The 12,353-nt window shown below is 40.2% G+C and overlaps 1 protein-coding gene across 5 annotated transcripts in view; it reads right to left on the reverse strand.

Annotated features, from left to right (window-relative positions):
- ZC3H13 (zinc finger CCCH-type containing 13) overlaps positions 1 to 11,380 on the reverse strand; it is a 49,362-nt gene extending 37,982 nt beyond the window's left edge. For 2 of the 5 annotated variants that reach the window (XM_069802688.1, XM_069802687.1), the window contains exons 1-3: positions 11,144 to 11,283; positions 5,053 to 5,178; positions 4,507 to 4,616 (exon numbers count right to left, since the gene is read on the reverse strand). In XM_069802688.1, the coding sequence (XP_069658789.1) occupies positions 4,507 to 4,616; positions 5,053 to 5,169 (227 nt within the window). In that variant the 5' untranslated portion in view covers positions 5,170 to 5,178; positions 11,144 to 11,283. Of the gene's footprint in view, positions 1 to 4,506; positions 4,617 to 5,052; positions 5,179 to 11,143 lie in introns of all 5 variants that reach the window. The other 3 variants (XM_069802690.1, XM_069802692.1, XM_069802689.1) reach the window with 3 other exon arrangements.
- Between the last annotated feature and the right edge of the window lie 973 nt (positions 11,381 to 12,353).

Raw genomic sequence — 12,353 nt, forward strand, 5'->3', positions numbered from 1 at the left:
GATCTTTCAGTTCAAGAAAACAAGTTTTCTCTTCACATAAATCTGGCTTGATATTGAGTTTGGTACTTCTGTGATGGCTGTTAGCCGTAATTACAGATACTTCTTTGAAACGCTTGTATGAAAGCACTGGATCTGTACTCATCAGCTTACACTAAAGAATCATAAAGAGATACTGATGCTGCCTTAGTTGATTAGAAGACTTATATGTAATATTTGAATAATGAAATTTGCACTTGTTTTGTTTTTCAGACTGAATTAGGGTTTCCATTTACAAAGTATTATTTCTCCCACCCTTCCTCTGTCACATAATACACAAAGTGTAAACTGTCTTTCACAGTTTATGCATGTAAAATCTAAATTAATACAATTTTGTTTTCAACCTGTGCATATTTGAAAACCTGTAATTGGTTTCCATTTCCTCTTTTGCAATGCTGTCTATATTTAATTCTTTAAACTGTGTCATAAGGTGTCATCTAAGAAGAAAAAGACCAGTGACTGCTGTCATTTTTAAATGCATTTAATTCTTCATGAAATTGTAAATACAGGTCAATCTAGATCAGAGGAAAGGTACAAAACAGTAGCGTGTTGCTTCTTGCAGCACTAAGAAAGATCAAATAATATCCAGCATACAAATATAAACAAGTTATCTTCTTTGCATGCACGATTATATCATCTTTAAAGCATTTGGCTTTAGCAAAAGTTATGATTCAAGGTGGGATTTTTTTCCTCTCCTCCCATCTTGGAAAGGTAATTTCTTTGCATTACTGAAACTCTCTGAAGCATTCCAACCATCAGCTACCTCAGCAAATAAACTTGCAACATAAAAGTGGCAATTCAATGCCTTAATTTTTAATAATATAACAGCTACGGCACAAATGATTTGTATTTGTGAAACTGAAAATTAATTTAAAAGGCAAAATGATTATAGATAATGTACTAGTAACATTGTTCCTCAAGAGGAGCAATTTCAGAAAAAAACCCAGTAGCTGAAGGAGGAAGCAAGAGAACTTACACTGAATGCAGCTCATGTACTTTCTAGAGAGACATCTGGTACTTTAATACTTTTTAATACTTTTTTTTTTTTTTAAAGTTATATGCTGGAGTAAAGAAACATCCAAACCATTTCACCTTCAATTAATACCTTTTCAGTATGGGAGAGAAGAAAAAAAACTTATTTTGTTAAAACATTATTCAAATCTACTTAAGGATTACAACATTCATCAGGAAATAACAGAAATGAAAAAAGCTATAGCTTTAGGGTTGAAGTTTGTTGGTGGTTTTTTGTTTGGTTTTGTTGTTTTGCGGGTTGGGGTTTGTTTTCAGCTTTAGGAGAACACTAGAGCAAAGTCATGGTAACCATCCTACCCCTCCTTCCCAAAAAACATCATGACCCCCCAAGAAATCTAATAAAATAAGATTGAAAATTTGTCAAATTTTAAGAAATAATTACTCAGGAAGCTGTGACTGTTTTCAGATACTTTGGCTTAATGCACAGAAAACCAAGCTGGTCTACTAACTGATTTTTCTTTCAGGTATACCACAATTTTAATTTTTATACAATGGCTTCTTTACTACATAACTTTCCCCCTGCTCCCCTCCAAAAGGGATCTTTGGTTATGCCAGGTAATGCACACTGCTGAATTTCAACAGATAACTACAATTTTACCTCTACAGTTTAAGATGATGTGGCTAGACTGCAACCAGTAGAACCTTTCATACAAAAGGCTCCACAGCATTATCCTTGTACACTGAAAGAAGAAAACTACTCAACAAAAATTTTCTCTTTAATGACTTAATATTTTGTGCTGGGCCCATCTTTTAAATAAGGCCTAAAATGCAGAATTTCATCAATTTAAATTTTAAGCAGTGCAGTCAAGTGATTTTAAACAGCATTACTTCCTGCAGCAGTTCAGTTCTCCATATTCAGCAGCTTGGTTAGGGAATGCACGTTTGTAACGGTGCCTCCCTTTGCTTCTGTACCTCTTACAGTGTCGGGAACAACCACCTAGCAACAGGCACACATTACAACACAGCTACCTGAGAATATCTGTATGTGCACACATGAGTGTTTAGGCAGATGACAATTATTAGTGTGTAATGTATGCATTATAACTGAATGCTCATGAAACATTGTCTCGTTTTTCAGTTTCCCACACAATATTTGAACCTTGCAAAATCCATACGTTCTTACCTAATATTACTGCTGGTTTGGTTTTTAAATCCTGTGTAATGATCCAGAATGAAGAGGATCAGGCTAAGAGAGGGACACTACGATGGCATAGATCCTGACAATAGTACAAGGGAACCAGCAGGAAGCTGTCAAGCAACAAACAATTTACGAGTGGAGCTAGAGAGCAAGATTCCTTCTGTGATAGCATGTTTACACACAGCTCTTTCCTCGTTAGCTTCTCCTTACTTCCGATGCCTGGAAGACTGGCAGGTCTATTACTGAATTCTTAATACCCTCCTCAGGAAAGCTTTATATGTAAAAACATGCTAGCTTTTATTTTTATAACAGCAAGATTAACATTCATGCTGTGAGAGGCAGCATTAACGCTGAAACAGAGTTACAATGTAACTAGATTTAAGAGCTTTTTTTCTCATTTTAGAGTCCTTTTCCTACTGTCTGGTGATGTACTGAACTATGGGAGGCATTATGGTCAGATAAAACCATTAACAATGAGATTTATTTTGGACAGGTATGAAATTGAATGGGCAAGACAGAAAGGCAGCAAGATGTGCTTTGTCCTACCAAACTGCTTGCAAAGCAGACAAAAGACTTCACCAGCAGGCCTGGCTGAACACGTGTAGACACGCCGCCATTACCTTGTCCCAGACCCATTAGCAGGAGTACTGCTTGAACTGAACTGATGTGGAAGCAGCATTAGCTTGGCTTGCAAGAAGCCAATAAAACTGCGTTCAAAATACCTGGACAACATTTGTAAAAATCTCTGTAATGTTAAATGGCATGAAAATGCCAAGAGTTTATTATGTACATAAACCAGCTTTTTCTGTGCCTGGCCAAGAGCCATCAGTAGAAACTTCTGAAGACAAGCATGCTTTTTTCATTTGTCTGTTTTGGTGTGCGTGGGAGGGTGCGTAGGTAGGGGCTTCCTCGCCCTTTTTATTTTTAAGAACACCTCTATTAAATGTTGAATGTATCAGGCAAATAAGCAGCAAGATTTGTCCTTTGACTTTTGCATACAGACCTAGTAAAAAAAAGTTAGCAATAAAAAGAAGTAAATCAACATTATTCTTAAATGTCATTGGTGACAGTGAAGCAGAAACACAGCTTTAATCATTAAAAGAAATGTCACTTTTCTTCAAATGACCAAGCAGAACCACGCACTGAGTGTTCCAAACACTGAAAGCAAGGAGAGACTGACATTCTAACAGTTTTAAAATTTAATCTCTACCAGTAAATCACTCCTTTTTCCCATTTGGAACATTCAGTACAGAACAGAATAAAATCTTTTACACACCAAAAGAAACATTAAACTCAGTGATATATTTTGTATCCCAGCTGCTACCACCTTAGAAGCAATGGAAGATCAAACAAGCAAAGTCAAGATCATCCTGAGTATGCCACAGGAATAGGAAAAAGAACCAGAAACAGAATCCTAACCCCATGCCAACCTTCCTGTTGTTGCTTTACACTTTGATGCTTCAGTGTGCCGATCTATAATCTAGAGGATACACTGGCATTACTGTAGCATTACGAAGCACAGTTATTTGTAAAATGTGAAGCCTTCATAAAAAGAGGTACTATGCCACAACTATACTATCTTTTTGTCCTTTATAGCAAGAATATTACAAACTTACTGCCACATTTAGTGTCAGTTAAGGAAGGTGTTACGCCACACAAAGGACAGTCAAAAACCCCAACATTTTTAAATTATAGTAACACATGAAGAGGCAGATAATAAAAAATACTCTCTTCTGAAAAATGAAGTAACTTTTTGGATCTCCTCCTATGATACAGGGTATTTGTTCTATATCTGACAGATAAAGTCACAAAACTATGTTTTGAAGAGAAGTGTTTTCTCACAACAGGAGAGAAAGTACAGACACCTTATTCATCAAACAATATAGCAAAGGCAGAAGGGCGGCAAGTATGTGAGTACTGCTGTAAGTAGTTGCAGAGCAGCATTTTAGTAAAGGACAGAAAGGCATATCAGAAGCTGCAGTGACACTATGTAAAAAAATAAAAAAATGTATTAAGGTACTTGAACTTCCCATTTCAAGTAATAGAAGAAGGTAATCTGCATCCAGTGGACTCCATTCATTTTTTAAAGCTACATACACACAAAAATCCTGGGAAAACCCACTGCAAGTTGTCAAATTAATTGTTTTGAGCAGCTTCACAATGCAATTGGTTATTGATAAAACATACCATTAGGCACACCACAGCATTTCACTTTAAAAAAAAAAAGAAAACAGAAGACATAGTTGCAAAAGCTATTTTCCTACAGCATGTGAAGAATTCAAAGTGAGTTCTTGATTTACCTTCTATAACTGCTGCTATAGCCTTTACCTCGTGGTGAAGGGCCATGTACGAATCTACATGTGTTCCCATAGAGGCAGTTGCCAGTCTTCAGCCAGTTACGGCACTGTGTCTAAGAGACAGACATTACTGGGTGAATTTCACACTCATTTCTGGAAATACCATTGGTGTGAGTGTGGCAGAACAAACAAATGACTCCACATTAACTCCCATTTATCTGTAATTTCTGTCCACCAGTAATATAACTAATTAAAAAAAATAATCAACAATGAGCATCAGGTCTGGCAGAGAAAAATTCAGGTTGGTGGAAATACTATTAATATGTACAGTACTATTGCTCCTCTCCAGAAGCTGGGGCAACACACGTTATTTGAAAATTCTAGTATTAGTATGTTGAACATCCATGCGTTAAGGAGTTCTTTTCACCTTTACTAACATCAGTGACATCTGAGTATTTGGTACTTGTGAGCTACTCTTTCCCACCACCTAAATCCTGGAAAAGAAGATGGTGGGGTGGGGAGGAAAAGAAGAACACTTTTACAACTCACCTCTGCAGTACTTCCAGTGCTGGGTCCAAGCCTTTCAAACACACTGGGTCTTCGGGATGTGCTATCGGATATGGTCTTGGTATTTTCCACTGTGACCTTCCTTCTAATTTTTGACATTTTGTACTACTTCAACCAAAAAAAAAAGCAAAACTGTAAAATCCTTCAGTTTGGGGCTATTGACACTGAACTCACATGAATAAAATAGTATGATATATGTTGTAAGAGTTGCTGCAGAGGTGATGAAGAAAGAAAAAGAAGTCATAAATGAGTGAAATGTATCTCGTAACAAGGAATGCCTCTGATTTGAACTAGTCAGATGAACACCAGTAATGATAATTTTTCTTTTTATTTTATGACCTGCTTTGGATTCTTCAGCTTCCCTTTGGGAAAGATCATATGACATGTTATTCATTTAGGTAGCGAACACCACACAGAACAGATGCTTTCCTTCGTCATGTATTTTTTGTGCGTGAAATCAAGTGAAAAGAATCTTTAATGTTACTTCACCAACCTCTCAGAAACAGGTTCTGACCACTAAAGATGGCTCTCATCTTCAGACACAAATCTCCAAAAACGAGAGCTCCATTATTCCCCCCCTTTGTTGTGTGTGACAACCTACTGAAAACCACCTTGATATCATCCACAGTCTGTGTTTGTTATTGGTTTGTATCCTACAACTATTTGGAACCACCCGAGTTTAAAAAACAAAAAACAAAAAACCCCAGAACAGTGATACACTTCTTAAGCTTCTCAAGAAGCAACTCCTTTTCATTAAGAAAAACAGATTTTAAAGCAAATACAGCATAAGTTTGATAAGTAAGAAGTCACAATTTATCTTACCTGAGAAAGGAAGGAATTATTGAATATAGAAAGAAAACCATATATAAAAAAAAAAAGAAAAAAGGAAGATACGTATTTAGCACTAGAGACAGGTTGCAGAAAAAGGGCAAAATGGGCTCCAGAAACTACTGTCCATTCTTTAAATGCTACTTGATCTACACAGAAATAAAATCAATTCAGGAAAATCTGCCAGTTGCTGGATGATTCATATATAGCTTGAAAACCTGCCACTATTGTATTGCAAAGTGCCATCATTCTAGAGCTCATTAATCAGTATAACATGATTAACCAAACACTAATCTCCTACCCTTCTGCTGTCTCTTCTGCTCCTATCCACGTGTCACTGCGTTTAGAACACACACACTTAAGCTAATTTCTCATACGCAAACAGGTTACAAATGACAAAAAGCTCATCCATACAGTCAGAATAATACAAATTTAAACTAACACCCACCAGATTGGATTAACACAAGTTTTCACTGATCTGATCAGCAATATGTTCCCATAGCATTCAGATTGTAAGGTTCCATTCTACAGCAAAAAAAATCATAACGTATAAATGTGGACATATGTACATAGAACGTAATACTGCTGTAACTTATTTTACTCTTGATACTTCGGTAATAGCTGGTTTTTTCCCTTGTACCTTGGTGAAACTTCATATCTGAATCTTGTCATTACTTCAATGACAAGACCTCCCTAGTCTGACATCCGTGCACTTTCTACAAACAAAACTCTGTGCTGAAGCTCTCACTAAGCACTTCAGCTCCTTTATAAACAACAGAAGAAAGCAAGCCTACACTACATACTTGAGAGATTGCTCAGCTCAGCTCTAAGGACTACTTCTCCAAGCCTTTGATTATCTGAAGAATTTTATCTCATAAGTAAGGTTCAGATAACCAAGACATTAACCAAGATGCTCAGAGAGGGTAGAAGTTAACCATGTGGTGTATACCAGACATTAAAAACAATGGTTAACATCAATTAGTGGAAGCAGACAGTGAAACAGTAGAATTTGCCAGTAGTAAGAAATTATTTGGGTTAGTAAAAACTGTGGAGAATAGAGATTTCCAGAAAGACCTGAGTTAGAAAATTGAGTAATACAACAGCAGATGAAATGTAAATAAATATAATGTAATGCACACAAGGAGAAATGATTTTATCTAAATACTCAATGAGTTCAAATTAGTCCAGTCTTCCGAGAAGAATAATTAGGAGTCATTGTGGACAGCTCAATGTGCAGCAGTAGTTATAAAGTCTGACAGGATAAACCATTAAAGTTAGAAAGCAAAACAATACCACATCTCACCTAACTGAGCACCCTTCCATTTCGGGATTGTTTCCCACTGTATTTCAGAAAAAAAACCCACTGAATTGGTAAGGTTTCATGCAGCTACACCCTTTAATAGAGGATACAAAAATCGACTGACATATGCAAAAGCATTTTTAGTAAGACGATCACATACCAAATACTGATTTTGGTTTAAATATTTACAGTAAAAAGAGCCATATCTGAAATAAAAAGGGTTAGAAGAACGGCACTGGCAATGGCGTAGGGAGAGGGTTCAACACATGAAGGACAGATAAAATGAGTGCATCTAATACATAAGTACAGTACACACTGACATGATAGCAGTATACAAATACAAAAAATTTACATTCATTTTGCCTCCCAATTTGAATGTCCTTTTATCTTCCAAGAAACAGAGGCAAAACATCTATTTTTAAAATGTTGCTTTTTACCCAGCAAATAGTACCTTTTTGGAATTAACTTCTATAGGAAGTTATGATGATGACTAGGCTTAAAAGGATAGTTATAAACACGGAGAGGATGAAGCAGGTAACATCATCATAACTGAACAGATCATTTCATTCCATACCTACTTCCCCATATTTTGGCCGATAATTTCCTATAAGGAAATGAAAAGAACACCACCCAACCTTGAATCTTCTGAGGTTTGTAAAAACCCCTATTTTACAGAAAATAAAAACTTGGAATGTGAAATGAAAAACTGTACTATTTCAGGTAGCATTCTGTCAATTCTATCCTTACATTCTGGCCCATATCCACCGGTTTGCAATTAAGAACACATACTTTATTAACAGAAGAGGTTTTTCATGAGAAATTATTCTAAGCAAACAAAACCAGCATGCTGTGACTGCCCAGCATATTACTTTCTGTATGCACATATTGTCACATGAGGGTCTCACTCCTGCAAACGGAACTGCATGAGATTTCACTGTTAAGTGAATATAGCTGTAATACAGGCTGCAGGATTAGAGTCCAGACACATTATTCAGTGGCAAACTGAGGAATTTTCACTATGTCAAATGCTACATTTGAGAGACCATATCTGAAAATGCAGTCCATCCCATTTTCGTTCTTCAAAGACCAAGCAAGTTGCAAAAATAAAGAGACTATTAAAACAATATTGCAGTTGAAATCTCAGATGCATAACGGCAGTTTTATATTACTGACAAGCTTCCCTGCATATAAACAAGTACTGTGAATGGAAAAAATTTAAGTGTTTCATTTCCAAATTTTTCAGACTGCACATTAATGGATAATCAAGAACAATTTAAATGGAACATCCCATAAAAATTCACATAACTTGCTCAATTCTCCCACATTTTCATCTTGTGTTGCTTTACCCTTGATGATCACAGTCCTGCTATCAATCCCACACTGATGGCCAGTGCAATGATTTTCCCTTCCATCAAACACCTGTGTCTCTGAAGTACCATCTCCTTATCAAACACTCATGTGGACTAGACAGCACTGAGTATCAGTGTGGACTGAGCCTTGAGCATTCATATTTCAACATTACTACCATGATTTTTTATTTTAAAAAAGTTTCTAAGTAGAAAATCATGTACTTCTCTATTTCAGGTACATGGCATTGCATCGCTAAATCTACTTAGGGGAACTGAAGTGCCTGCAACTTCTGAAACAGCTTACTACCACTAAGTACAATTAATTTTATACTCCTAAAATAAATTCTATAGCTAAGGTTTTAACTGTAAAGTATCACTTTTCCACACATAAATAAGATCCATGGGAATCTTTAATAATAAATTAGAAATATTTTAACACTACGATAACTAACTCACAGATGCATCTACGTTATTCTTTAAATGTAGTAACTTTTCCAGGGTGAGAGAGAATCTGTAAATGACATTAATTACACTACCATTTGAAGTAAAATATATCTCAGAGCGTTACTTCATGAATAAATCCAAAATGTGGACAGACTTTAGAGAAGTGAGTATACCTAGTGGGCACCAACCAAGTAACTCAAATCAATGAAGCATGATATGATTGACACAATATTCAGTGAAATTCTGTATTTTTATTATCAGTACTCCTACATTTTGGTGTCAAGCACGCTTAGTATTTTTCTTCAATAGAAGTATGATATTACATAAGCCACGATCAAGAGAAACACATCTGAAACACCCACTTTTCTGTTAGAAAAACCTAATCCAGTCCTCTGCAAAAATAAATCCTGCTTGTACAGGAAAACTAGAAACTGAGATAGAACAGAACAAAAGCAAAGTTCACAAAAAACTATAAGGAGATGAAATCTCTTTAAGAAGTCCAAGACATCACTAGTAAGCATGCCAATGTCTGTGCATGCACACGTGCACACCACACACAGGCTAAACATGATGTCACTTAAGAAAATCCTACCTGTGAAGTGATAAATAATACGCCATTTAAAATAACAAGCAAAATTTTAATTCTAAAATCCTACAGAAGTTCAGCTACAAACTGATTATAATGCTCTAGGATAAACTAAATACCTGTTGACAACTAAACAACAGCTTAGAAAGAGGAAAGTGTCAGTGCCTCCCTTCACTTTTCCAAATGAAGAGCTTTTACCTGAAAAGGTTTTGTTCCAGATTACAATGTTAATGTTTCCATGTCAGAATACTAATAAAATAGTGATATTTGAAGGAGGTCCACAGGTTTACTACCTGAAAATAATGCTAAAAATAGTAAAACATGTTGTTAACCAACTTTCAAAAAAAGTAGTCAAATACTGGTTGCAGTGTCACGCGATGTCAGTCTAGCACTCTTCAACTCACACAAAGAAGCCTGTTTGACAGAAAACTAGAAATTACTCCAAGTTTATTTTAACAACTCCATGCTGTTAACCCATCACCATATTAACTTGAACCTATCCCTCTAACTTAACATACGGTATTTCTCCATTAGTAGCGATAAGCAACTACTAATTATGTTTCCACAAGTATAAAATCACGGTTGACTTTCTACATGTAAACAAATAAATTGAAACATCAGGCCCTAGTATCACAAAAGAAAGCGTACAGCGTTCCGTATCTTGCCTAACAAAGTCCTCAAACTCAAAGAAGATGTTTCACCAGACTAAGGGACAGTCTGTGCAGACTGGTGCGGACAGATCCGAGCTCACCGAGCCTTCATTTCAAGTTTGTTGGATAAACATTATCTCCAACCTCGGGCACAACCACATGTAGCCACACTTCTATAGTTTTCGGACAGACGCAGTTCATGGGCTGAGCCTGTCCATTCCCGTCTGCACAGAAGCACCGTAGGTGTTTCACCACCAGAGCAAGATCCCTTAAGGTCCTGGTTCCTAACTCGCTATCTGTCATAATCTGTTCTTCAAACAGCCTTGCAGAAGGTCGACAAGAAATCAACGGTGGAGCGAGAATCCAGCAGAGAAGTCAAAGGCGAGGACCTAAGCAGACCATCCGTAACGCTAACCCAACGTGCCTACAAGTCTACAAGTTCTGGAAGGGACGGGAGTTAGCCGTAGCCGCTATCTACAGAAATGGCGATGAGTGAATTAATACGAGCGAAATTAGCAGCTCCCCTAAGCGCGTAAAGCAGAAACTATTTTACTGCCAGAAAGTGGGAGAAGAGCCCCACCGAAATGGAAAAAAAACAAACAAACAACAAAAAAAACCCCGAAAGACCAACGGGGACAACCCAAATATCTGCAGGCAGGCTCCAGCACGCCCACCCCCCGACAGAACTCCACCCGGAGCAAACGGCTGGATGACCGGCACCGCCAGGCACGAACCCGCGGCCTCGGGGAGTCGCGTCCGTCCGTCCGTCCCCTCCCCGGCCTCAGCCTCGCACCGGGGCGGGGCCAAAGGGGCGGGGCCAACGGGGCGTGAGGCCCCGCCTCTCCTCTCCTCACCTCACGGCCCTCCCTTCCCCCCTCCGCCACCCCCCTCCCCCCGGCCGTTTCTCCGCACTCACCTGCTCCTTCCGCTGCCGCGCCGCTCCCCGCCGCCTCCTCCGCCGCCGCCCGGGGCGGAGAGGGTGGGAGGGGGCGAGGGGGGAGTCCGTCCTCCCGGGCCTGAGAGCGGAGCGACGCGGAGAGGAAGACGAGGAGCGGCGACCGCTCCCGCAGACCAACGGCGCCCGCCGCTCCCGCCCTGCCCCCGCGCGCCAGGGCCGCTGGGTAACCGCCGCCGCCACCGCCGCCGCGCGCGCGCGCGCAACCCCCCCCCCGCCCGGCCGCCCGCCCGCCCTTCCCGGCGGCCCTCACGCCGCCCCGCCGCCGGCGATGACGTCGGGGGCGGGAGGGGCGGAGAAACGACGGCGGGCCGGGCGGAAGCGGCGGCGCCGCCATTTTGAGGGAGGGAGGGAGGGCGGGGTCTGCCCGTGAGGGGGGAATCCGCCCGTGAGGGAGGGGATCCGCCCGACCGCTCCGCCTCGCCTGGCGGGGCATCGGGGCTGGCCGGCAGGGGAGGCCCCCAGGCGTTTGACTGGGCTCCTCCGTGGGTTACTCGGTCTGGGCCGATCGGGGTTGAGGGAGCGATAAACAGTGCGGCTGAGGTGCAAAAAAGAATCACGGAATGGTTTGGGTCCAAAGGGACCTTTAAAGATCATCCAGTTCCAACCCCCCCACCACGGGCAGGGACACCTTCCACCAGACCAGGTTGCCCAAAGCCCCATCCAACCTGGCCTTGAACGTTTCCAAGGATGGGGCAACCACAACCTCTCTGGGAAACCTGCACCAGTGCCTCGCCACCCTCACGGTAAAAAAATTCTTACGTCCAATCTAAACCTACCCTCTTTCGGTTTGAAGCTGCTGCCCCTTCTGTTGCTACAGGCCCTGGTATAAAGTCTTCAGGCCAACACTGTGCTGTGCAAACCCTTGGCCACAGGATAAACAAACTTAGCCAGCTAATTGCAGTGGAGGAGCCTGTGGGCTGCTCCCACTTGGTGTCGGTGATTTGGCCACCTGCGTGTCCTTGCCTTTACCTAAATGTGCAGCGAGAAGTTCTCATGTGAACATCCTTTCCGTGTGACAGCAGAAACGATGAATAATTCAGGGTTGTTTTCTTGTAAGGAAATCCTATAATGGCTCGAATGACCAAAATGGGGGAATCTCTTCTGTGGATGGGGTCTGCCCAGCATGCTGCATGTCAATCAGGGGCCTGTTCAATGCTACATCACCTGG

This window comes from Haliaeetus albicilla, chromosome 15, assembly GCF_947461875.1.
Source record: "Haliaeetus albicilla chromosome 15, bHalAlb1.1, whole genome shotgun sequence".
Classification (NCBI taxonomy): domain Eukaryota; kingdom Metazoa; phylum Chordata; class Aves; order Accipitriformes; family Accipitridae; genus Haliaeetus; species Haliaeetus albicilla.